The following is a 26,756-nucleotide window of genomic DNA, read 5'->3' on the forward strand; positions in this document are numbered from 1 at the left end:
GTTCCTTCCTTAACTCATTGTTCCTTAAATTTCTGTAAATTTGATGCCATATAGATAGGTATTAAAAGAACATAATGCTCAAGGCAAACCTTTTTTATTAGTTAAACTATTGTTTGGTTTTGAGAAGACTTCGGGAGATATTTTTGGTTTAAGGTTTAAAGATTATCACAGAGCAATAGTTTCAGGGGCTCATGCAGCCTCCATTGCTCCAGAAGTGTCTGGAGTTCATGAGAATTTGAAATTTCTGTTCTGCATTTACCCCCTTTCAATCAAATTGTTCTATGGAATCTTTGATTAAAATGTTCAGTAACGATAGCCAGTCACTATCCGTTACTTTTGGTTTTGTGGCATAGGAGGCAGTTGTTCATGGAGGCAGTTAGCCATACATTCTATATCCTTCTCTTGTTCTGACTCATTGTTGTTGTTCTGTTGTTCCAGGTGAATACAGATTATATAACATTTTATATGTATCAAAAGTTAAAATATAATTAAGTTGACAATTAAAAAAAAAAAGGAGCTGCAGGGAAAACACAATTTCATCCAGTGTTACTCCATAGAGGGTGACAGTTGGTAAAAATATGGAACCCTTTTCTAGTCATTGGTCATTGGAGAGATGCCAGTCAAAACCACAGTGAGATACCACTTCACAGCCACTATGATGGCTATAAAAAAAAATAATAATATGAGTTAGAAAGGATGTGGAGAAATTGGAACCCTCATCCGTTGCTTGCGGGAACACAAATAGGTATAGCCTCTGTGGACATCCTTTGGTGGTTCCTCAAAAGTTCAGCACAGAACTACCACATGAACCAGCAATCCCAATCCTAGGTGGTGGTGGTTGTTGTTGTTATGTGCCAGCGAGTCGGCCCCGACTCATAGCGACCCCTCCTTGGGTTTCCGAGGCAGTATCACTACGGAAGTAGGATTGCCCAACCTTCCTTCCGAGGAGTGGCTGGTGGGTTTGAACCGCCAGCCGTCTGGTTAGCAGGTAAGTGTCTTAGCCACTATGCTACCAGAGCTCCTAATCCTAGGTATATACCCAAAAGAATTGAAAACAGGAATGCAAACAGAAATCTGTACACCAGTGTTCATTGCAGCACTATTCACAGCAGCCAGAAGATGGAAACAACTGAATGTCCATCAACAAATGAATGGAAAAACAAAATGTGGTGTATCTATTATGGACTATTAATCACCCATAAGGAGAAATTAAGGTCTGATACATGCTACAACATGAGTAAAATAAAAGGACAAATACTATATGATCCCTGTTACATGAAACAGACAAATGTACAGAGAGCAGGGGCAGGAGGGAGGAGAAGAGAAGTCATTGCTAAGAGGGAATTGAGTTTCTGTTAATGGTAGTCAAATAATGTAAAAAAGGATAATGGCAATGGTTACACAGTATGATGAACAGAGTCAGTGGCAATGAATGTACATACGAAAATTGTTGAAGTGGAAAATGTTTTATTATATATATTTTACTGCAATTTTTTAAGAGAATAAAGTGCTGAGACATACTACAACATAGATCAACCTTAAACATTATGCTTAGTGAAAAAAGCCACATACAATAGGCCACGTATTATATGATTCCATTTTTATGAAATGTCCAGAATGGGCAAATCCAGAAACTAAAGTAAGTTAATGATTGCTAGGGGTTATGGGGAAAAGAGAATGGCGAGTGAATGTTGTTAATGAGTACAGAGTTTCTTTGTGGGGTCATGAAAATGTTATGGTATTAGATAGTGATGATGGTTTCAGAGCCTTGTGAATATGCCAAAAATCATTGAATTGTACTCTTTAAATGGCTAAGTTGTATGGTATATGGTTTATATCCCAATAAAGCTGACTCTTTTTTTTTTTTTTTGGTTGTTGGTTTTTTGTTTTGTTTTTAGGAAAGTGTCAGAAATGAAATTTTAGAATATTTTACTCTTTTTATGTTCTTCAGAAATCACTACTCAGCATTTAGAAATTATTCTTAAAGTCTGACTGCTCACATATTTGTACTGGAAAGAAATATCATGAAATGAAATAAACCATGTGTTCATTTCTGAGCTGTGGACAGTGTGAATTTAATATTACAAATTTTAATATATCACTGATTATGATTTTCAACTCCGAGTGGATTTAGCCATCTTAACCTTAACCATAAGGGTATGTAAGAGGCATCTCCGAAGGAAGGCCTGGTGATCTACTTCTGAAAGATCACAGCCATTGAAACCTTATGGAGCATAGTTCTACTCTGACATACACGGGGTCACTGAGTCAGAACTGACTCAAATGCAACTGGTTCTTGTTTTTACATAAACTCAAAAGAATGCAGGAAAAATTAAAACCTTGATTTTTGTAAAACAAACTAACATTGTCAGAAAATTCCTTCCCTTATTTAATCAGTTTATAACTAGAAGTGCCTAGTAGTTCATTTGAGAGCAAACTTAAGAGACCAGAGGATTGGTTGAATAATTTTTTAAGACGCTTTGGTGGCATAGTGCCTAAGGCATTTGACTGCTAACCAGAAGGCTGGTGGTTCAAACCCACCAGCCACTCCTCGGAAGGAAGAGTGGGCAATTTACTTCCTTAGCGAATACCGCCTTGGAAACCCAAGGAGGGATCGCTGTGAATCGGATCTGACTCGATGGCAGTGAGTTACAATTCTGATTGCCTCTTCCATCCTCTGGAAATAGAACTTTGTAAGACCTTTTGAATTGTCAGAATTTCTTTGAGGGAGGATTTAATAAGAATGCAGAAATTACAAGCTCTTTTTAAAAGGGATAGAAATTTGTAAATTTGAGTTCTGACTGGGTATTTGAAAGAATTGTATTTTTTAGGTGTTGTAATACTGTTGTGATTTTGGGTTTTTTGTTTGTTTTAGTCCTTATCTTTTAGAGATACATATTAAAATATTTACAGATGAAATTTTATGACCTGGAACTTGTTTCAGAATAATATGGGAGGGGGTAAGTGGGTAGGAGGTGTATAGATGAAACAAGATTGGCCATAAGTTGGTAATTATGGAAGCTGGGGATGGGTAGGTACATGGGGAGTGTTCATTACAGTATTCTATTTTTATATATGATTGAAGTTCTGTATAATAAAACATTTAAAAAGTAAAAAAATTATAGTTAATAAATTCTTGTATAATCAACTTAGATAGAATGTGTTGGAATTTTTTGTTTTGTTTATCTGTCAACCTTCTGTAATCAGAGAGTGTAGCCCTGAGCTTTAATTTCTGGGAGAGTATGGGGTGAATTGGGAGCTCTGGTGGCATAGTGCCTAAATCATTTGACTGTTAACCAGAAGGCTGGCAATTCAAACCCACCAGCCACTTCTTGGAAGGAAGATTGGGCAGTCTACTTCCATACTGATACTGCCTCAGAAACCCAAGGAGGGGTCACTATGAGTCGTATCCAACTTAATGGCAGTGAGTTTCGTTTCTTCTTTTTGGTGGGGTGAACCACTCTTGGCTCATTGATAACCACCTATGCCCTCACTCTTTGGTAGTCTACTTTTGTAGGTAATTGCAATGTGACTCCATCTTCCATTCTGATGATTTGGGATAAAAAGTTGAGGTATATTGGCTTTCTGAAATTTTCTATCAGATTTTGAGTATTCTTTGTAAATCAAGGAACTTAGTACTAATTTTTTTTTAACTAAATGTAATGAAAAAAAGACTAAAATCGTTTATAGATTTTTTCACAAATGAGAAGAATGTAAACTATTTTAATCTTAGTTTTTTAATATTTATTCATGAGTGAATCATTATCTTCTGCAGTCACATCATCTTCACTTGATATGGGTTAATTTTTGACCAGGTCTTCTCTTTATCAGCCCTGGTAACATAAAGAGGGAAAAGGTAGCTTGTCAGTCAGTATATCCGTATCTGCCAAAAGACAATGATCGTTTAGAGAATTGGTTGCATTTCTCAGATTTGGCTCACTGAGAAGACATGCTGTTCTTTAGATTCTTTGTATTTGCTGAATTAATGTTTGTTGATAAATACTCCTTTTTTAAAAGGGCTAAGATGGATTAGCTAACAACAGATTATACTCTGATGAAATAGATTTTACCTCATTAAAAAGGAAAAAAGTCTTGCATGGTCTTTTGGTATGCTGATTCGGTGGGGGAATCATCTGTGGTCACTTAAATTTTCAGAGTCAAAGTGATAGCCACATAGAAGTTTTAATTATCTTTCATCCCTGTTTAAGACATACGGGTGAGAGATTAGTGAACCTTCCCTACCTTCCTGTTTTTCTGTTAGTTGTAGATATGGGTTAAGCTTAAATTTTGATGAGTTTGGTGGGATTAAACCTGAGGTGAGTGACAGTCTTGGATGTTTTGTTATCTAGGACACCAATTCTTTTCTAAGATCATAATGTTCATTATGAAATGTGAGTTAAACATTTTCTCTTACAATCTCTCTTATTTTCTTCTTCCTTTTATCCTTTAGCTGGAAATCCTCTGGTCCAGCAAGGTGGACAGCCACTCATCTTGACCCAGAATCCAGCCCCAGGTTTGGGCACAATGGTTACTCAACCAGTATTGAGGCCTGTTCAGGTCATGCAGAATGCCAATCACGTGACTAGTTCCTCTGTGGCCTCACAACCAATATTCATCACTACACAGGTGAGTTTGGGCTTGGAGGTGAATTCTACATTTGGTAGAGAAGGAGGAAAAGACTATGATTTAGATAGTGTCGTTGGCATCACTCGAAGTGGTTCCTGGGTCCTGTCTTTTGACTTAGCTTTCTCACTAGCTGTTTTGTAATTTGATGCTGATGGTTGTAGAAAGCCCAGCATAGCATCATGATTTGTTAATTTTCTTGTCATACCCCTTAAAAGAACTGTTAAATGATTTGATTGAGTTCTGGGCACAAATAAATGGGAAGGCTTGTTTTAGGAGCCCTTAACACTTTGCTCTCAAAGCTTTGTCAACCTTTGAGCTGTTTTTCATAACACAGAGTGAGTTAGTTGACTTTTGGAAATACATGTATGAAATTGATAAAGTGTGTGGAGATGTTTAGAAGATAGGGAAGGTGGTGTGTGTGTGTTTGTGTGTATTTAATGTGGTATATTGAAATAAAAGGCCTAAATTTGAATGTGGAATGTAAAGGCAAATGATTCTCTTTGCCTGTGACTTCTAGTTATAAACTATTATGTTGTAAATTGCTATAAGTGCATGGCCTTTGAAGTGGACTTTGGAAACAATTTCTTATGATTACTTACATGTTGAATCATTCCAGTAAAGACTGTCAGAGCTCTGCTAGCATAATGCCTAAGGCACTTGACTGCTAACCAGAAGGCTGGCGGTTCAAACCCACCAGCCACTCCTCGGAAGGAAGATGGGGCAATCTACTTCCGTAGTGATACTGCCTCAGAAATCTAAGGAGGGGTCACTATGAGTTGGGTCCAACTTGACAGCACATAACAACAACAACATGCTTTATTATTATTATTATTTTATAAGTGAAAGCAAAGCGTTTTGTTAAAGGTAGAGAGATTCATGAATGGAAGACAGTAGCACGCAGCCAGGGTACAATAGTTATACAGATTGCAAGAAGAGGTTTTATTGAGAGAAGTAAACAAAGGACTTTGTGTTTACATGCACTAGGGTGAGTACGTGACAGAAGTTAAAAAGGGATTGTCAAACTACGATACTTCTTAACATTATCATTTCTGTTTCCTAACCTCCTAGATTTGTGTTGAACCAGTCTTCTTGGATCAAATTGCACAAACACTCTCAACAAACAACTCCTCACATAAACTAAAATCTTGACACTTGTTTCTTTTAGGTTGCAAGCAGTAAAATTGTTACAGGAAGCTAAATTGTCCTTTAGAGCAGCAGAAGCAGAGATTTTAGGCAAGCTGCAGTTAGATACAAAATGGAGTTTAATTTAGATCTGAAGCATACATTTTAGTCATGCTAACTGCCTTGGTTTACTTGTACATTCTCCCCCTTTTAATCAAATCACCACTAGGGATGCAGATCATCCACAAAAGAGTTACCCATCTTCTGCAACGATTTAATATTTCAGGGTTGGCTTCTCTATTTGAGCTTTTAAGACCTCAGAGGCCAGCTTTGTTATTAGAGATGGTCAGACACCATCAGTGTTAGATTGCTGTAGCTTTGGGTGAGTTGGTTCTCACTGGGGAAAGCGTTGTAAGCGGAGCCACATTAGGGGAACAATTTGGCATTCCAAAAGGTCTGATGCTAGAACTAAACTTCATTCTCCTTAGCAAAATTAGTTTCCTCTAAATACATGCTTCGTCATATAGCTAGATGACTCAAGGCTTGCCTGTGGCAATGGCAAATGAAGTACATAATACATTTAGCAAGCCCTATTATAACAACTGGTGGGAGCTCTGGTGCCGTAGTGCCTAAGGCATTTAACTGCTAACCAGAAGGCTGGTGGTTCAAACTCATCAGCCACTCCTCAGAAGGAGGGTTGGGCAATCTACTTCTGTAGTGATACCGCCTCAGAAACCCAAGGAGGGGTCGCTATGAGTTGGATCCGACTCTGCAGCAGTGAGTTATTATAACAATTACAGTGATTAAAAGGGGTAAGCAGGCTAGTAGAAATGGGTGTATTCCAGATCCAATACTTTGAGGCAACTAACTAAAAATATCAAAGAAGAGGAAGGTACAGTCATGGGGGGGATGGTGTGTAACCAGGGGGCCTTTTGATGTATTTTAGTAACATCTTGTTCTACATCTCCAGAATTGTTTATTCCTGAACAGCAGTAGCACAGACTGCTCCTCCCTTTGGGCTTGGAGGAAATCAAGGGCTATTATATTATCTAAAACAATTTTAGCAAGGGATTCTAAGGACTTCTGTTGAGTTGCCATTCCACCAGCAATGTTACTTACCAATTGGGCCATAGCAGATAGATTAAGAATAGATTTTTGCTCAAAGAAATGACCAAGCTTACCACCAATGGGATTATCTGAGAAGACAAGTTTTTTTTTCTGTAGAGATATTAATTCAAGTCATTGTTCCCTAGTAAACTGTCATTGTATGAATCGTTCCATAGTAAGATGTCATTGTGTGAATGGATACTCATGGGAACTCCAAGGATAACTAGGGTGCATTTGCCTCACATATTCCAGTATAGGGCCCAAGTGTAGGGTGAATCATTGGACTTTTCTCTTAAATAAGCTGATCCTGTGCAGAAAGACATATCCATATGGAGCATATAACATATCTGCCCCAGTGCTCCTATGCTTTTTAAGTTGAGGTTCACTTTCAGCAGTAATTTGGTTTTCATTTTTGCTCATGTTTACCAAAGCTTGTTCTCCAGTTTTTGTATTTTGTCATTCAAAATAAAAAAAATTTATTAGATTTCTCTGTCTCAGTCATTTAAGAGTAAATTTAATTTTAGAGAGAAACCCATTAAATAAAAGTTTGAGATTCTTTTGCATATAGGTCATGCTTCAGTCTCTGTGAGTTTCCATATTAAAGATCATTTTTCTTTCTGATGCAGGGATTTCCTGTAAGGAATGTCCGGCCTGTGCAGAATGCAATGAATCAGGTTGGGATTGTGCTGAATGTACAACAAGGCCAAACGGTTAGACCAATTACTCTAGTCCCAGGTAAGGAGAAATATCTTACACATTTGGAATAAAATGACATCCATAAGATTTGTTTTTATTGTTTCAAAATATTCTAGGTTTTTTTTTTTTTTTTTTTTTTTTTAATATGTCTAATCTTTGGCTAGGATTGTGGTTTTATTTAATATTCTTTCTAGCTTTTCTTCATGAGATAGTGAATCAGGGTTTATCCGGTTATTTTTCTGTATCTGGTGTTCATTCAGCTATTAAGTTTGTTTTCCTTAAGGAGTAGTATTGCAGCCTCCCAAGTTCTGTATTCCTTGTACTTTTCCTCACTTATGTGGTGGGATTATAAACTTTATTTTGCGTGAATTTTGTAGCATAGATTTTAACTACAAATTAAACACATGGCAATGTCATTTGTGGATAAAATATTGCCGGTGATTAGAATGTTTTATATTTTTTAAGAAAAAGAATTGAAAGATAATTTTTAAAAATCTTATGCCTCTTCCTCGGAAGGAAGATTGGACTTGCGTAGTGATACTGCCTTGGATATCCAAGGAGAGGTTGCTATGAGTCGGATCTGACTCGACGGCAGTGAGTTCGTTTTTTCTGTATACCTTCTCTTCAGTTCTTTATTTTGTGTCTGTGAATTTACTATAGTTCAGGCCTAAAAAAGTTATTTGTAAAGGTATCACTGAAGCTTGCCTTACAAGTTTTTTATTTTTGTTCTCAGATCTCTCAGAGCCTTTTTGGCCTTCAATCTGATCAGTTTACACTATCAAGTTCTGGTGTTTCTTAAATATATCTCAATGGAATTGTCTTCAGCTGAGCTGGGGGATACTCTGCGTAGGGACATCCTAATAGAATGTCATAGTCAGTTTTCTATTTGTGTTTATATGAGGACGTGAAGACTGCTTTTCTGTAGTGAGAAAGAAGAATTCCTTTTTTCAGAACCATGTCTGCCCTTTGGGTGATAAACAACTATATTGCCTCTCATTCTATACCATCCTTTCTCTTCTTTAAGTTAACTTTTGATCATATTCTTGGACTAGAAAATCAGTGTGGATAAGGTGTTTGGGGAGGAATTAATGGGAATCTTCTTCAATTTAACATTTTTAGAGCTGGTTACTTAACATTAATTATTTTGGATTAATTCATTTTATCTGCTTGGACACATTGCTTTCTTAGACTTTAGACTATATACTACTCTTGATAACCTGGTGATCACCAATTTGGGGAAAGGATCTTTTTCTATTCCAGTATTTCTAGTAAAGTCAGGGAGAATATATTACAGGTCAGCTAATTGACCGAGACTTAGTACTTTTCTTTGTCTCTCTTTTGAAGCCCCAGGTACTCAGTTTGTTAAGCCGACAGTTGGAGTCCCACAGGTGTTCTCTCAGATGACCCCAGTGAGGCCAGGCTCCACAATGCCTGTGAGGCCTACCACCAACACCTTCACCACCGTTATCCCAGCCACTCTTACCATTCGAAGCACCGTCCCACAGTCCCAGTCCCAGCAGACCAAGTCCACTCCCAGCACCTCCACCACTCCCACCGCCACACAACCGACCTCACTGGGGCAACTAGCTGTTCAGCCACCAGGCCAGTCCAACCAGACCTCGAATCCCAAACTAGGTGAGGTTTGGAAAGAAGAGATGGCAGAGCTGGGGTGGGTGATGGGTGGAGAACAGATGATTATCACTTGGCCAACATAGCTCCCTCCTTCCCCTCTCCACCTGCAGTGAGCATTGCCAGCTTCGTCACTGTCAAGCGACCTGGGGTTACAGGTGAAAATAGCAATGAAGTAGCCAAACTGGTGAATACCCTTAACACCATCCCTTCCTTGGGCCAGAGTCCTGGGCCAATGATGGTATCCAACAACAGCCCAGCTCATGCCTCTCAAAGAACCAGCGGAACTGATTCTTCAATGAAAGGTACCTGGAAGACCCTGAGCAGGCACTCACTCAAAAACATATATAAAGTATCTGTTGTATCAGAACTCTATATTATAAAGGACAGAAATAAAATAGAATATAGTTGCTACAGTTTGTTTTTATAGAAGATGTTAATGTAGGAAAAGGGGATCAAACCATTTGTGAAATGTTTACATGAATCAGGATGTGGAATTATGCCTCAGGGAGTAGTGAAATGGATTGATCAGAGATGGGTTGGATAATCAAGGATAACTTCATGGAGGAGATTTGATTTTTCGAACAAGATTTTAGAGTTGGGGTTTTATAGAGAGGTTTTCAGGTGGAGAAAAATAAGGGGATGAAGATTTTGAGTAGCCTAGAGCAGAGTTGACAGATTTTTCTGTAAAATGCCAGATAGTAAATGTTTTAGGCTTTGTGTACTAAATGGTCTGTTGCAACAATTCAGCTATGGCATCAAGGTGCAAAAGGGGCTATAGATGATACATAAATAATGAGCATGGCTGTCTTCCACTAAAACTTTGTCTATGGGTTCTGAGATTTTTATTTTTATAATTTTCATGTGCTACAAAATTTTATTCTTTTAGTTTTATTTCAATTATTTAAATATGTAAAAACCATGTTTAGTTTGTGGGCCATACAGAAACAGGTGGCTGGCTGGATTTGGCCTGCAGGCCATGGTTTGTGTACCCTGGCCTGTAGTTAAAAGAACAGTGAAGTGCTTTAAACGTGGTGATCTCTCATGCCTACTTACCCCTCGATAGACCTCTCAGGAAGTGTTTAATCTTTTTCCAGAAGGTCAGTAACCTTATTTCTGGTCGTATCTTATTAATCTTATCAATGCTTCTCACTTCTTTCAGTGACCTCTCCCATTCCAGTGTTTGATCTCCAGGATGGTGGACGGAAATCCTGTCCACGGTGTAACGCTCAATTCCGTATTACTGAAGCTTTGAGAGGTCATATGTGTGTAAGTGATCTCACCTGTGCTGAGGATCCAGCTTATGTGACTACTGCTGTATCCCTCCTTTAGTATAGGGAGCTTGTGAAGCATGGACTCTAAAATGGCTTGGAAGCTTTCTAAAGGATTATCTCTGTTTGTCTTGGTAGAGAAAAGTTATGCAGTTTGGGGTCTGATGGGACACATTTAAAAATACCCCACAGTAGATTAGAATGTATATGACCTTACTTCCTAAGCTGTGGTAGATTTTGAAACTGCATAGGAGAACAGGTGTCAAGTGTGATAGATAATAACTCAACCAAGTTGGCTTCAGTTCATTTTCTGTTTATATTATCACTGGATAAATCAGAAGCTGCTACCTAATTCCCATTTCCTAGCTTTTTTATTTTTCAGTATTAGTCCATGCGTAAAGATTGCACATTTTTCCTGCCAGAAATCTCAAAGCCAAGTTATGTTAGTGGTTAGTTTAAGGGATTCTGAGACAGGTAAGAAGGAGAAGTACAAGGTAAGGTGTTGACTAGAAAAGGAATGAAACCTGGATACACTATAGAACACTGAAGGGTGAAAACTGGGTAAGGAATACCTGAAACCATACTGTTGCCAAAGGGTATTAGTGAAGTTGGGAAGTTAGCAGAACCTTGCTCCCAGAATAATGAAAATGATCAAATGTCCTCTTTCTTTGTAGTACTGTTGCCCAGAAATGGTTGAATACTTGAAGAAAGGAAAGTCTCTGGATTCAGAACCCAGTGTCCCATCAGCAGCAAAGCCCCCATCCCCTGAAAAAACAGCTCCTGTTGCTTCCACACCCTCTTCCACACCTATTCCTGCTCTGTCACCACCTACCAAAGTACCTGAGCCAAATGAAAATGTGGGTGATGCAGTCCAGACCAAGCTTATTATGCTAGTGGATGATTTCTACTATGGACGGGATGGTGGCAAAGTAGCCCAGCTTACAAATTTCCCTAAGGTCGCCACATCTTTCCGATGCCCACATTGTACCAAAAGGCTAAAAAACAATATTCGGTAAGTGTTAAAGAGCCTTTGTGGTTGTTCCCTTGGACAAGAGAAGGCTGAACTTTCTTACATACTTCTGTCTTTGTCTTTGGAGAATTGTCTTAACTCTTCTCCAGTCTTGGTGAAGATATCATTAAATTAATAACTAGTACTGTAAACTGTAGGAGAGGAGGTATTATGGTAATATACAAAAGATAACTTTGGGTTAAGGAGGCCTAGTGGCACAAATGGTTAAGCATTAGGCTGCCAACTGAAAGGTTGGTGGTTCAAACCCACCCAGCGATACTACAGGAAAAAGATCTGGTGATCTGTTTCCATAAAGATCATAGCCCATGTGGGGCAGTTCTGCTATGTCACATGAGGCCACTATGAGTCAAAAGCGACTCTGGCACCCAATAACAATAATTTTGAGTTGAGTGAAGGACATCAGTTCATCTCTTGCCACAGAACTCTCTTAGTTTCAAGAACCTGTTACATTTCTGGCCTTAGAAAAGGACTTCCTCACATGGAGGAAGTGGTTGGGGTGGGAGATGGAGAAGGGTGAAGACTGTTTTGTGATTCTACTGTTGTATTTCTTTTTCTTTTTTTTTTTTTAAATTGTGATTTGGGTGAAGAATTACAGAGCAAATTCACTTTCCATACAGCAGTTCACATATACTTTGTCTCACGTCATTGACCACAGTTTACCACAGTGCAATAGCTCCCCTCCCACTTCCTCCCCATTGTTACCTCTTCCCAGTGTCCATCCCTCCATACACTCCTGCCCCCTGAGCTGTCTCCCTGTGCATAAGCAACCCTTCTTTCTCCCATGATTGTTCTCTACAAAGAGTGTATCTACTTGAGGTAAATGTTCAACTCATATGCCTGTATTTTGTTTGGCTGGAAACCACAGTGTGGGTTCAATTCCAGACCTGAAGGGGGCAGCTAGGGGCCATAGTCTCAGTGGTTCCACCAGGCTCTATCAGACCAGCAAACCTGGTCCCCACCTTTTTTCTTTTTTTCTCTCCAAATGATTTTGAGTTTTGTTCCACATTGTTCTCCCTCTCTATCAAGGGTCTCCTGCATAGATCCCCTTCCAAGTGGATGACAGTGGTAGCCAGGCACCATCTAGTTCTTCTGGTCTCATAGTCATATAGGCTGCAGATCGATGGTGTACCAGTCTCTAGGACTAATTGTTTCCATGAATTTTGGTTTTCTTCATTCTTCTTTGCTCTGGATGAGGAGAGACCCATTGTTGCATCTAGATGGCAGCTTGCTAGCTTTTAAGATCCCAGTCACCACTTGCCAAAGTAGGAGATGGAACAATGTTTTGTATAGTATGTTATGCCAATTGAGCTTGATGTCCCCTGCAACTATGGTCCCAAGCTCGCAGGTTCAACTACTCGGTCCCTCTGGGTAGCTGACCACAACCTTGCCCCTTGTCAGCTCTACTATACACCTGGGAATTCTGATCATTGACATAAACTTATAGGGCCATTGTCTGCCAACCCTATATATGTTCTTGGATATACTCTTCATTTCATAGACAAATCTAATCGTTTAGCCTGTCCATCCATATACCCATGTTTGGCTTCACTGACAACACATTACTGTATGTGCAAAAGGGTTCATATTTGTTGTCTGCACCTCCCATGTATCTCTCTCTGTCTTTCTCATCCTCAGTGGTGCCATATTGGTCACTCACATTTGGTACATTGACCTTCTCTTCACCCAAATCAATACTTATCTCTATCTATCTAACAGCTTTCCCTCCCCTCCTCTCCCACCCCTGGTAACCAACAAAGAAAATTTCCTTCTATAGATAAACCTTTCCTTAACTTTTACAATAACAGACTAATACAATATTTGTCTTTTTGTGATTGACTTATTTCACTCAGCATAATGTTACTGTTATATTTCATAAACACTGCTGATTTAATGTGTTTTCTGTACTTTTTTTCTTTGTGCTGCACTGTAGATTCATGAACCATATGAAACACCATGTAGAACTCGATCAGCAGAATGGTGAAGTGGATGGTCATACTATTTGCCAACACTGTTATCGCCAATTTTCCACACCATTTCAGCTCCAGTGCCACTTGGAAAATGTTCATAGTCCCTATGAATCGACTAGTAAGTTTGGAAACTCTTAAACTCTAGGGGTATGGCTTGCTTTTCACTCATTAAATAGTCCTAGTAGGACCCCAGAGCCCATTGCATTTATTTATATGTAGGTACTATTTTTATTTATATTGTAGTCCTTTTCATATTTGTAATCAGTTCCTTATTTCATATCGCCTATTTTCTTATAAGCCCTTTATTCTGTTCAGGAATGGATTGGGCCTGAATTATTAGAAACTTTGGTTTAAGACCAGTGGAGGACACAAACATGATGGATTTATCAGCTAGATCTTTTGTAAAAGGAACAGGCACCTATGTTTGGATCTCTGCTTTATAGGCTTTATATAAGATACTATTGTAAGGTACTTTGCCACTCAGAAAGTGGTTTGCATTTAACCTACTTAATTTAAATGAAATGTAAGATAAGTTACAGTGTTACCTACATTGTACATTTTACAGATGAGGGAACATAAGCTCAGAGAATTTAACTCATTTGCTTAAGAGTGAACAGCTCTAGTAAGGTGACAAAAGTGAGCATTTGTACTTAGTCTTTTCTGGAATATTTCTATTCCTTCAAAGGGTCTCCAGATTTTGTTTCTTTATTAATATTTTACTTTGTTGAAAATACACACACAGCAAAACCCACTCCCATTCAGCAGTTTCTATACATAATGATCAGTGACATTGGTTACATTCTTCAGATTATGTCAGCATTCTCATTATTTCTGTTGTAAGTTGTTTCATACTCATGGACTGAAATTGCCTGCCCTCCAACTTTCTCATCTATGCTTTAAAATAGCAATTGTCCATTTAGTCCTATATAGATAATTTTTTAAAAAAGAATGTAGTACATAAGGATTTATTTTTGGAGCTAAATGGTTACTTGGTTTAAAGGTGACTTCAGGGGGGATAGTTTTGATTCAGGGTTTGAAGAGTAACTCAGGGTAATGGTCTCAGGGACTCCTCCAGCCTCAGTAGATCCAGTAAGTCTGGATTCTTTAAGAATTTGAAGATCTGTTCCACATTTTCATCCCTTTCTGTCAGTATACATCTGTCGTGGCCCCGATCAGAATGTTTAGTAGTGGAGCCAGGCACCATCTAGTTCTGGTCTCAAAGTAGAGGAGGCAGTGGTTCCTGGAGACAGTCCTGTAGTGTGGTTACTGCTCTGATTCTTGGGTTTCCTTCTTTCTCTTGGTTCCAGACGAATAAAGACCAATGGTTGTATCTTAGATAGCCAACGCTAAGCTTTTAAGACCCCAGACACTACTCACCTTACTAGGAGACAGAACATAAACTTTAAGGACTATTACACCAATTGACTGGATTGTCCTATAAGAAGGGGTCTCATCTCCAGTTTTGTTGAGGAGACAAAAATGGTATAAATACAGAAAAATGTGAGAACAAGAGAGTGTATTGTAAATATCTGTATTGTTTGATACCAGTGACAAGTGCATTGGTTCAGAGAAGTGAAAAGATCCTTGCAGCCTGGTTTCACAGAGAAGTGAGAGTTAAACTGGGTCTTTAAATACAAGAAGGATTTTGATGGATGGGAAGTAGAAAGCTTCTAGGTAATGGAAAACAGTATGAAGAATAGCATAAAGACAAGAATAAGTATATTATCTGGATGTTTTTGCTGTAAATTAAAAACACTGACTAAAAATGAAATAATAATATCTGTCATCCTTAGACTAAGAAGTCTTCAGGTGGAATAGGCTTCAGACCTAGAACATGAGTGCCTAATTCAGCTTCTCAACAGTTCTTTTGTCCCGGCTCCTAACTTGGTGTTTGTGGTAGTCTCAGACATTACATGCAGACATAAAATTGTCCAGAGGAAAAAGAGACCATATCTTCCTGGACTTTTCCTGAATCTGGTTCTCACCAGTGAGGGAAACTTTCCCTTTATAACTCCTTGGCCAGAATTGGGGCATAGGCTCATTCCTAGACTGGTTATTGGAAAGGGGAATGAAATTGCCATGGGTGGCTTCGAGCAGTGAGATCAATAGGAATATAATGCAAGCCATGTATGTCATTTAAATATTTCTAGTAATTTTATTTTATTTAAAAATTTTTTAGTAATTTTAAATAGAGTAAAAAGAAACAGGTAAAATTAATTTTAATACTATGTTTTATTCACTGTTGATCATTTCAACATGTAACCAAAATACAAAATTACTGAAATTTTTTTGTTTATTTAAAATATACAAATTTAAAAAAATCTGGTATGTGTATTGCACTTAACAGCACTTCTCAATTTGGACTCACCACATTTCAGCTGTTCAGTAGCCACATGTGGCTGGTGGCTACTCTATTGGACAGCATAGCTTTTTATTTTTTTATATTTTATTTTTGTTATCTCTTCCCTGTGTCCATCCCTCCATGTACTCCTGCCCCCTGAGCTGTCTCCCTGTTGGACAACACAGCTTTGGACTAGTGTGTTTTTATACAAATACAACTCACACTATATGAATTTGCCCTGCCCCCAAGGTACTAATTTCCTTGTGTGCATTATATGTGTGTGCATGTTATTTGCATGGATGTGTTTGTTTTATGTGGGAGAAAGATACAGTGATTGTTTGGGAGAATTGGTGCTAGAGTAAACTCATAATGCTGCAATGAAACAGTAGAGTAGCCAACTTGGTCTAGGTGAGGAACCAGAATTCTTCGCTGTCATGATAAGAAGCCAGAATAACTCATCTACACCTCCTAGTAAGAACACCTAACTTATTTGTATACAGAGTCTTGTGAGAGGGTTTGTCATTCCATTTAATATTGAATCTGTATAGGGAAGATAACTTTTTCCTACGAAAGAGAAACACAGATCTCACTGATATGTTCCTCTTGGCTCCCCACTGTGTTATCCCTGACTTAAAATTTTTGAGTACCTCACCACATAAAATTTATACTGATAAAAAAATTGTTGACTCACACAGGTAAATATCTTTCTTTGGTACTTATCAGTTATATTCTTGAATTCTTTTGTGGCTTTTTTTGAACCCATGACAAATCCTGAATGAAAATAACTTATTTTCTGAATGCTAATATTTTGAGACTCACTGTATTTTAATTTTGAAAAATTTCAAATACAGGAGAATAGCAGAGATAACAGTATATGACAACTCCCTGTCCCTGATGTGCTCATCATCCAGCTTTAACACAGTTTTTTCCTTTTATTTTCTAAATTGTTTTTTATTTAAATTGTAGACATGACATTTCACATCTAAATATTTCAGTATGTGTCTCTAAAACATAAAAGACACAGTACATTTATCATAACCTAATAGAAGGAACCATAAATCCTTGTTGTTGTTGTTGTTATGTGCCGTCGAGTCAAACCCGACTCATAGCGACCCCTCCTTGGGTTTCCAAGGCAGTATCACTACGGAAGTAGGATTGCCCAACCTTCCTTCCGAGGAGTGGCTGGTGGGTTTGAACTGCCAGCCGTCTGGTTAGCAGGCAAGTGTCTTAGCCACTATGCTACCAGAGCTCCCCATAAATCCTTAAATCCTTAATATCCTCTAATAGGTTGGCATTTTCAAATTTCCTGAGTTACTCCTAAAACATCAGTGGATCATTATAATTAATTATGGGAACAGAGTAGTCTAAATAGCATTACTTTTTCTTCATACTTGTGTAAGGACAGTTAATAATTTCAAGGAGCCTGTGGGGATCTTTGACATATTTGCTTAATACAATTCTTAACTTGCTTGGTCTTTAGCTTTTCTGTGAAGCTCTTGATGCCATATCCAAACTGTGTGCGTGTGTGTGTGTGTGTGTGTGTTTCATGTCTATTGATGAGCCTTAGAAAAGAATAAGGGATCCATCCATAATTTGAAAAACAAGAAACTGATGTGCAGAAGTTGCCATTTCCTCAAGGTATAAGATTATGTAGGTGTTACAGAGGTGAGGGTGATGGTATTGGGAAGTCATTAGGATTTTTTAAGAAAAAAGAAGTTTAGTATAACCACTGTGGAAAATCAATCAGTTCTTTCTCTTGAATCTTTATCCCCACTGGCTCCTTCTCCTTCAGAACAGATGTCAACGGTTACTTAAAAAGCCAGCTGCTGTTGAATAGACTCTGAATAATGGCACCCTGTGTATGTCAGAATAGAACTGGGCTCTGTAGGATTTTCCATGATTGATTTTTCAGATCTTAGATCAGCAGGCCTTTCTTCCATGGCGCCTACATCTCTTAAATACATTGGGTTACTAACTCAATAATTTTCTTGATAGGAGATTTAAAAAAAAAAAAAAAAGCCACTGCTATCAAGTTGATTTTGACTCATAGCAACCCCGTTCACACAGAGCAGCTGGTAGATTTGAACCGCCAACCTTCTAGTTAAGTGATCAGATGCCTTAGGCACTGTGCCACTAGAGCTACTTGATAATGAGATAATACACACACATAAATCTTAGCACAGGGTTTGGGCATTCCAAATTGCCTAATAAATGTTGCTGTTATTATTGATGGTGTGTGATAGCTGTGACAATAGAGCTGGCTTGTAGTTTGTAGGAAAAGCCTTTGAGATTGAATGAGATTACTCAGGAAAAACATGCAGAATAAGGACTTAAAATAGCGAGAAAGGCCAGACTTTGTCTCACCTCTTTGGTCATGTTGCCAGAAGGGACTGGTCCCTGGAAAATTATACCATGCTTGGTAGAGGGTCAGTGAAAAAGAGGAAGACCCTTGACAAGATTGATTGACACAGTTATTGCTACAATGGGCTCAAGCATTGTGAGGATGGCACAGGAAAGGGCAGTGTTTCATTCTGTTGTACGTAAGGGTTGCTATGAGTTAGAGCTGACTTGACAGCACCTAGCAATGACAACAGGACCATACTAAAAAACACCAATGCTTATAGATATTGTAGAAAAGAAAAAGTGTTTAAAAAGAGTTAAGCAAATTGAGGGAGTAGGGAATAAAACAGAAAGAAATATTGTCATGCTAATAGTTATTAATTCCCAAAATACATCATACCATTCCATAATTCCTTGTCTTTGCTTCTGCTGTCCTCCTGGTTCCTCTGACAAACCTTTATTCCTTTCAAGGTTTAGCTTATATATCTTCTTACAGCTTTTCCTCATTCGACAGAATTTTTTTATTTCCTTGTCTGTGTTTTCAGAGCATATATCACTAGGCAGTGGTTCTAAATAGGTTTCAGACCCCTTTTAAAACAAGGACAAAACCCATGAATGCTCTTCCCAGAAAAACACACATTGTACTCTTTTGTACATAATTGAAGATGCCTGGGTTCCCTAGAAGGAGCTCTGGTGGTATAGTAGTTAAAGCATATTGGGCTGCTAACCACTCCTCGGAAGGAAGATGGGGCAGTCTACTTCCTTAGTGATACCGTCTTGGAAACCCAAGGAGGGGTCGCTATGAGTCGGGTCTGACTTGACGGCACATAACAATAACAACGACAACCAAAAGGTCAGCAGTTAGAACCCACCAGCCACTCCACAGAAGAACAATGAGGCAGTCTGCTTCCCTAGAGATTTACAGCCTCAGAAACCGTGGAGCAGTTTACTCTGTACTGTAGGGTCAGTGTGAGTCAGAATCGACTTAATAGCGGTGGGTTTTGGTTTGAGTTCCCCGAGGTGTATTCCATGGGCCCCAGATTAAGAACCTCTGACTTTTGTTTGTTATACTTTTAAGAATTATTTCAACTTCACTTGTTTATTTTTTCTGTAGACATTTCTAATATATGCTTAAAGTTTAAAATTTTCAATTTCCATACTTAAGAACAGTTGAAAATAATTCCAGTGAAAGAATAATACAAATAACTGTTTTGTCTGTGTAACTGAAAATAGAAAATTTTTTTTTTTTTAATTGTGATTTGGGTGAAAGTTTGCAGAGCAAATTCACTTTTCATACAGCAGTCCACACACATTGTCTCATGACATTGACTACAATTTACCCCAGTGCAACAGCTCCCCTCCCACTTCCTCTCAATAGTTACCTCTTCCCTGTGTCGATCCCTCCATGCGCTCCTGTCCCCTGAACTGTCTCCCTGTGCATAAATAGCCCTTCTTTGTCCCATGATTGTTCTCTCCAAGGAGTGTATCTACCTCAGGTACATGTTCAACTCATATGCCTGTCTTTTGTTTGCCTGGAAACCATACGTGTGGGTTTAATTCCAGACCTGAAAGGCAGCTAAGCACCATAGTCTCAGTGGTTCTACCAGGTTCTATCAGACCAGCAAACCTGGTCTCACCCCCTCTCCCCCCTCAAATGATTTTGAGTTTTGTTCTGCATTGTTCTCCCTCTCTATCCAGGATCTCCTCCGTAGATCCCATTTGAGTGGTTGACAGTGGTAGCCGGGCACCATCTAGTTCTTCTGGTCTCATAGTCGTATAGGCTGAGGATTGCATGGTGGACCAGTCGTGAGAAGTAATTGTTTCCATGAATCTTTGGTTTTCTTCATTCTTCTTTGCTCTGGATGAGAAAAGACCCATCATTGCTTCTAGATGACTGCTTTTGCAAGCTTTTAAGATCCCAGTCACGACTCGCCAAAGTAGGAGGCGGAACAATGTTTTGTGTAGTATGTTTTGCCAATTGAGCTTGATGTCCCTGAGCAGTTAAACATTTTAACCAAAAGTTTAGAACTGCGATCTCAAAAACTTGACAAAATGGCCAAATTCAGAGTTTTATTATGTTAAATTTGTTAATATTAAAAAATATATATGATAACTCTTATAATAAGGCAAGAATTTCTATTCATGATTTTTGGTCTTTTGAGGGCAGAGTGTTACTTATTGTACTTTAATACATTTGTTGAATTATTCATAGGAGATAACTATTGCCTGAACTTGAGCAGAGGAATGAAGTAAAGCAGTATTGTTTTAAAAGAATTTGTTTGACAATGGCTTATAAAGAATAGATACTGTATAGGTTTATGGGAGAGATAGGAGATATTGAAAACCAGGTGACTCTCAGTAGGAAGTAATATGGGCTTCTACCAAGTTTTTGTCTGTGAGAGTGGAGAAATGACAATTTCTAGAGGTATTTTGGACAAAATGGTAACAACACAGGATTTGGAGGTCAGGTAGTGCTTTAAGTTTTAAGCTCAGGAGATGAGAAGGGAAACAATGGGAAGCAGGAGGATGCTGAATTAAGTTAGAGTTAATGGTGGAGTATCCAATTAAAAATGTTTTGTATGTACTTCAAAATCTAGAAGTGGCATTTTTGATTATCAGCAACAGAGGTGTTAAGATGGAGCCATCTTAAAGAGAGAATAGAAGGAACGTAATGATACACTACTTATTGAAAATGAATGTTTTGAGTCAGAGGAAATAAAGACAGAGTCAACAGGAATTTAGTCTTATTTTCAGGTGTATTTATTGATTATTTTTCTTCTTACAGCCAAGTGCAAGATCTGTGAGTGGGCATTTGAGAGTGAGCCACTATTTCTCCAGCATATGAAGGATACTCATAAGCCTGGAGAGATGCCTTATGTTTGCCAGGTATTGCCTTTTCTCCAGGGAGCTTTAGCCATTTTTTTCTCAGGTTGAATACAAAGAATTACCTAATCATCATTGCTCAAAGCCTCTACAGTATACAGTCAGTTTTAGCAACCTCTTAAGAAGGTATAGAAGAATTAGTAAACAGTTTCTGTCCACAGGATGTTTCCATGTAGGGAAAAAAACATAAAAGAACATATCCAGCCAGGGCACATACGCATACATTAAGGGGAAGATTGAAATTAAACTTGTTCTTTGTAGGTGGACAGAGAAAACTTTACTCTTAATCATGGTATATATGGATTGCATTCAGACTTCCCTGTCCTTCCACATCTTTAAGTCACAGCTGGGATTATCACAAACATAGCCCTAAATTACAAAGTCAGGAAAACAAATTGTTTTCTATACATTGTAGGAAAGCTTTTTTGTTTTCATATTTTACTATTTTTGTTGCTACTTCTTTTTAAAGGCCTTGGTTGGTTAGCTCACTCTCAGCCTTTCTTCCCTCTTATGTGACTCAGGTGTGTCAGTATCGCTCCTCACTCTACTCTGAGGTTGATGTTCATTTTCGGATGATCCATGAGGATACCAGGCATCTGCTCTGCCCTTATTGTCTGAAGGTCTTCAAAAATGGCAATGCATTCCAGCAACATTACATGAGACACCAGGTACCAGGCACCAGGCACCAAGCAGCACCCAAAATCTTTTTTTTTTTTAATGAATGCTGGGGCCAGGAATGAGCTAGGCCAAAGAAGATAATACACATTTGTTTGCAAAAATTTATTAGGTTTCTATTACATGCCACACACTGTGCTAGGTGCTGGAGATTTAGTGGTAAACAAGAGAGCTAAACAGCATAAAAAGTACTGTGTGAGTGGAAGGACAGTATCTACAAAAGTATCTCCTTAATCTGGGAGCCTAATAACTCAGCCTGATAAGCTAATAAGGCTTCTCAGAAGAAGTGGCTTTTAAGACCAGAAGGATGGGTAAGAATGAGCCCCCAGGGTATGGAGGAGGGTCAAGAAATTGAAAGACATTCAATGTGGTTGGATGGAGAGTAGGGTATGAGGAGGAGGTTGGAAGGAGGATCCTGTAAGCCATGAAAAGGACTTTCAACTTTGTAAGTCATTGGGAAGCCATTAAAGAGGTTCTTAAGTCCAGGACTAATGTGTTCAAACTTGCATTTAGTTAAGATGATACTGGCTGCACTGAGGAGAATGTATTGAAGTAGAGTAAGATGATAATTAGGGAGACTAGAGTTCTGGTTACCTAGTACTGCTCTGACAGGAATATACCACAAAATGGGGTGGCTTGAACAAACAGGAGTTTATTCTTTTACAGTTTGGAGACTTTAAGTCCTAGTTCAAAGTACCAGGCTCTGGGGGCTGGGTGAAAGCCCCTCAAGCTTGGGCTTCAGCTCTCCTGTTCCTGGCCCACTGAAGCTGGAGGCTTTTCTTCACTTAGACAGCTGCTGGCTGCTAAGGCTGACAAGCCCAAGGTTGACAGGTAAAAAGGCACAGTCCTGATAATACCAAACCACGCAGCAGGCCATTAATTCAAGTCCATTGAAAGTCTCAAGGTTGGCAGAACATGGCAGGCCGCTGAACAACAATGTGGCTACATGCAGGGTTCAAGCATGCCGTAAGCTAGCGACCGTTCCCCTAGCTTCTCCTCATACACAGGAAGCAGACCACAACCCTAAGACAGCTACTCAGCTGCTCACAGTAGATTCCATCATGGAGTTGATTACCAGTCTCATCATGGGGAATACTACATCCAGCTGCCCAGCCACTCAGCCAGGCCCAGCCACATTGACACATAAACTGAACTACCACAACTAGCCCAAAGACATTTTCATTGTTGAGGTGAGAGATGAGAGTGGATGAGACTGTTGGCTTTTGAAATGAAAAAAAAAACAAGAGTTGAGAGAGACTGAGAAGATAAATGGTATTTATGGTTTAGGGATGGATTAGGTGAACTGGCAAGGCAGTAGTTAGGAATAGTGCTTTAGATTCTATCTTGGGAAATTAGATGGCTTATAGAGACTATTTACTGACGTAGAAACACTAGAGAATGTAAACTTTGGAGGGAAGACTGTGAGTTTGGTTAATCTGAGTTTGTAGTATCTGTAGACATCAAATACAGGTGCCTAATAAATTAGTTGGGTATATAATTCTGAAGCCTGGGAGAGAAGTCTGGATTGGAAAAAAATATACTTACAAGTCATTATTATATAAATCCAGTGAATTTTAAACTTTGAAGTGTCATGGATTCCCCATCCACCTTTGAGAATAAGATAAAGGCTTATGATCCTTGAAGTCTCTATTTCCATAGTCCTAGGAGGGGGAACAGAAGAGTCTTGGCTTTAAAGAAGTTAAGGGGAAGAAAGTGTTTTTGAAGAAAAAGGTATGATCAAAATGTCACATGTTGCAGGAAGGTCAAGCAAGATAGGAACTTAGAGGCAGAAGTTTAATTTTAGCAACATTGATGAGAGCTGTTTTGTTAGGGAAAGAAGTCATTTTCAGTGGGATCAATGAATGAGATGTAAGAAAATGGAGACAACTTACTTGAAGAAATTTGTTTATGAAGGGGAGGACAAGGGTGGTAGATAGAAGGGAAGACAGAGCGAAGAGGAATTTTTGTGACTGCTTTTGTTATATTTCATTTTTAAGGTGGGATAGATAGATTTTTGTTTTAAAATGCTACAAGAGGGAGAGGGCATTGGTAATTCAATGGTAGAATTCTCGCCTTGTACGCGGGAGACCCGGCCAATGCATCACCTTTGAGAGCTCTGGTAGTGTAGTGCCTAAGGCACTTGACTGCTAACTATTAGACTGGTGGTTCAAACCCACCAGCCACTCCTCGGAAGGAAGATGGGGCATTCTACTTCTGTATTGATACCGCTTTAGAAACCTAAGGAGGGGTCGCTATGAGTCGGGGCCGACTCGATGGCACATAATAACAACAACAAGAGGAGTTTATAGAAAAGGAAAGTGAAGATACACGTTAAGGGAGCATATAAAATGGAGAACAAGACAGCAGTGCCTATGTTTGATGTTCACATGTGTGCACACACAGGCACCTCCTTACACTGATAATCTACCACAAATGTATTTCCAGATAGAGGCATAGATGTGTCACTTATAACTAAGGCTACGTAACCTTTCTATCTTAGAGAAGAATGTCACAGTATGGTCCTTATTTTTGAATGACCAACACTAGGCAGACTGAATCCTCAAAATTGTGTCATAGGGAGGTGCATCTGTGTGTACTGATGTGTTGAGGCAAAACAGCAAAGTGCAGAGAAGTACTGTTACTTTTTTTTTTTTTTTTTTAAGGAAAAAAACCAAGAACAGGTAGGTGGTGACTGGATATGTATAAAACATGTGCTTATTGAATATATAGACTGTGGAAGGATACCCAAGAAACCATTAACATACTGTTTCTGTGGAAGGGACTGAAGGTTGAGAGTTGAAGACAAACTTAGAACATAAGAATACAGAATAAAAATTGATTTTTTTTAAACCATGTATGCATTATTACTTAGAAAAATGATAATAATAAATGTCCAGGAGTAGGTAGCACTGTCTGCAATATAAAGATAAAGTAGGGGCAAGTAGAGCTTATGTTGTGCATCTCGAGTGTCAGAGCACACCAGGAGGAGATGGTTTGACCTAGTTATCCTGGCCTTGAGTCCACCTTCCTTTGGGAGCATGGGAGATGATGAGTCTCTTAAGCTATCAACAGAAAGGTGGGAAGAATGATAAGATTGGCACTGAAAAAAATTCATTGGGTACCTTTATGGCATTCTGTCTCACTTATTTTCCCCTTCAGAAGAGGAATGTTTATCACTGCAACAAATGCCGGCTGCAGTTTCTCTTTGCCAAGGACAAGATTGAACACAAGCTTCAGCACCATAAAACCTTTCGTAAACCCAAACAGCTGGAAGGCTTGAAACCAGGCACCAAGGTAAAGTGTTTGCCAAAGTTTTCTTTACAGATCCAGGAAGAAAGGAATATAAAGATTTTTAGTATTCTGAGGTTTAGTGTCTAATTATACCCCTCTCCTTGATTCACAGGTGACAATCCGGGCTTCTAGAGGGCAGCCACGAACTGTTCCTGTATCTTCCAATGATACACCTGCCAGCGCCTTGCAGGAGTCAGCACCGCTGACCTCTTCAACAGACCCTCTGCCTGTCTTCCTTTATCCCCCTGTCCAGCGCACCATCCAGAAGAGAGCTGTTAGGAAAATGTCAGTGCCTTCTTCTAAACGTGGGGCCGGTGGGGCTGTGTGGGCAAGATTGTTCCTGGTAGTCTCTGCAGTCTGGTAGCAATCTAAAGTCCTTTTGCATTTGGAGATCCTGGAGGCAGGAATGAGAATGTCCCTTTCATCTTGACAGGAGTGCCATGGGCCGCCAGACATGTCTGGAGTGCAGCTTTGAGATCCCAGATTTCCCTAATCACTTCCCCACTTACGTACACTGCTCTCTGTGTCGCTATAGTACCTGCTGCTCTCGAGCCTATGCCAACCACATGATCAAGTAAGTCACATGATTAAACCCATTGTTTTCTACCTGGGTGCTCAAGTTCTCTAGAATTCATTTCATTCCCTCTCCTGTTCCTTTTTTGTTTCCTCCTTCAACTTTCAGAGTCGTTTATCTCACTCACCTATCAGAGTAAGAGACCACACCCATGTTTATTTGGCTTTGATGGTCTGTGCTGTAAGTTGGGTAGGACCTTGCCACTCAGATGTGTTCCAGGCACCCGCATGTTCTCAGGCCTATAGAATCTATGTGCAGTTTAATTGAGCCCCAGGTGATTCATATGCATATTAAAGTTTAGGAAGCGCTCTGGTGGGAAAATTGGCTTGGGCTGGGTGTTAGAATGAGTTGCAGAGATCTCTCTCTTAGGGACATTGGTTGGTGAGCTAAAGTTTAGCTGGCAGAGCCCCTTCACTGATACTATTTCTCCTTTGTCTTTCTCAGCAATCATGTTCCAAGGAAGAGCCCCAAGTATTTGGCTTTGTTTAAAAATTCTGTGAGGTAAGGAAAAGCTTATTGGTGATCTCTTAAATTTTCAGATTTTTACATTAAATCCTTTCAGTTATTTTGTAGTATTGGTCTGTGAATTAATATGAGGGAAAGGAGAAAGAAGGGGCATACTCCTTTATTAAGCTTCAAAGCTCTCTCTAGTGTCACTGCTATATTTGTCTTTTATGTTTCTGATTTTTTTTCTTAGTGGAATCAAACTGGCCTGCACGTCATGTACCTTTGTTACCTCTGTGGGAGATGCCATGGCCAAGCATTTAGTATTCAACCCCTCACACAGATCCAGCAGCATCCTGCCGCGGGGTAAGTAGGAGAGATGGGGGTTAGTAGAACAAGAAAAAAAATAAGGATACAGGATATAGGTCATACTGTATAAGTCAAGAACACCAAATTGAAAGCGTTCTAACCTGAAGAGTATATAAACTAGAAGGTGAGTGAATGTAAGGGGTCTATTTTTGTGTAGTAGGTTTGTCTTTTTGCTTGAAATCCTAGGACACTATTTACGTTTCTTCATTGAACTAACTTTTTTTTTTTTTGGTCTCATTTTCCATAGGACTTACTTGGATAGCTCACTCAAGGTAACAAAAACTCTGACTCCATGGTTTCATTTCTGTTTTGCTGTGTGTTTTGTCTTTATTGTTACTATTATTTTTCTAATTTAATTGAGTTTTCTCCTCTTCTCTGTGCTCTTAACCCC

General features: G+C 39.0%; 1 protein-coding gene across 1 annotated transcript in view; it reads left to right on the forward strand.

Moving 5' to 3' along the window:
- The window catches only part of POGZ (pogo transposable element derived with ZNF domain), a 36,297-nt gene that overhangs the window by 7,862 nt on the left and 1,679 nt on the right, over positions 1-26,756 (forward strand). Inside the window, exons 3-17 of the mRNA XM_007950883.2 lie at positions 4,451-4,626; positions 7,482-7,590; positions 8,896-9,186; positions 9,294-9,485; positions 10,343-10,449; positions 11,126-11,463; positions 13,412-13,566; positions 20,915-21,015; positions 21,534-21,680; positions 24,847-24,981; positions 25,091-25,263; positions 25,412-25,552; positions 25,997-26,053; positions 26,250-26,362; positions 26,613-26,637. Of these exons, the coding sequence (XP_007949074.1) occupies positions 4,451-4,626; positions 7,482-7,590; positions 8,896-9,186; positions 9,294-9,485; positions 10,343-10,449; positions 11,126-11,463; positions 13,412-13,566; positions 20,915-21,015; positions 21,534-21,680; positions 24,847-24,981; positions 25,091-25,263; positions 25,412-25,552; positions 25,997-26,053; positions 26,250-26,362; positions 26,613-26,637 (2,260 nt within the window). The remainder of the gene's footprint in view (positions 1-4,450; positions 4,627-7,481; positions 7,591-8,895; positions 9,187-9,293; positions 9,486-10,342; positions 10,450-11,125; positions 11,464-13,411; positions 13,567-20,914; positions 21,016-21,533; positions 21,681-24,846; positions 24,982-25,090; positions 25,264-25,411; positions 25,553-25,996; positions 26,054-26,249; positions 26,363-26,612; positions 26,638-26,756) is intronic.

The sequence above is a fragment of the Orycteropus afer genome, unplaced genomic scaffold, assembly GCF_000298275.1.
Source record: "Orycteropus afer afer isolate SDZICR_OR568_19922 unplaced genomic scaffold, OryAfe1.0 scaffold00290, whole genome shotgun sequence".
Lineage (NCBI taxonomy): Eukaryota > Metazoa > Chordata > Mammalia > Tubulidentata > Orycteropodidae > Orycteropus > Orycteropus afer.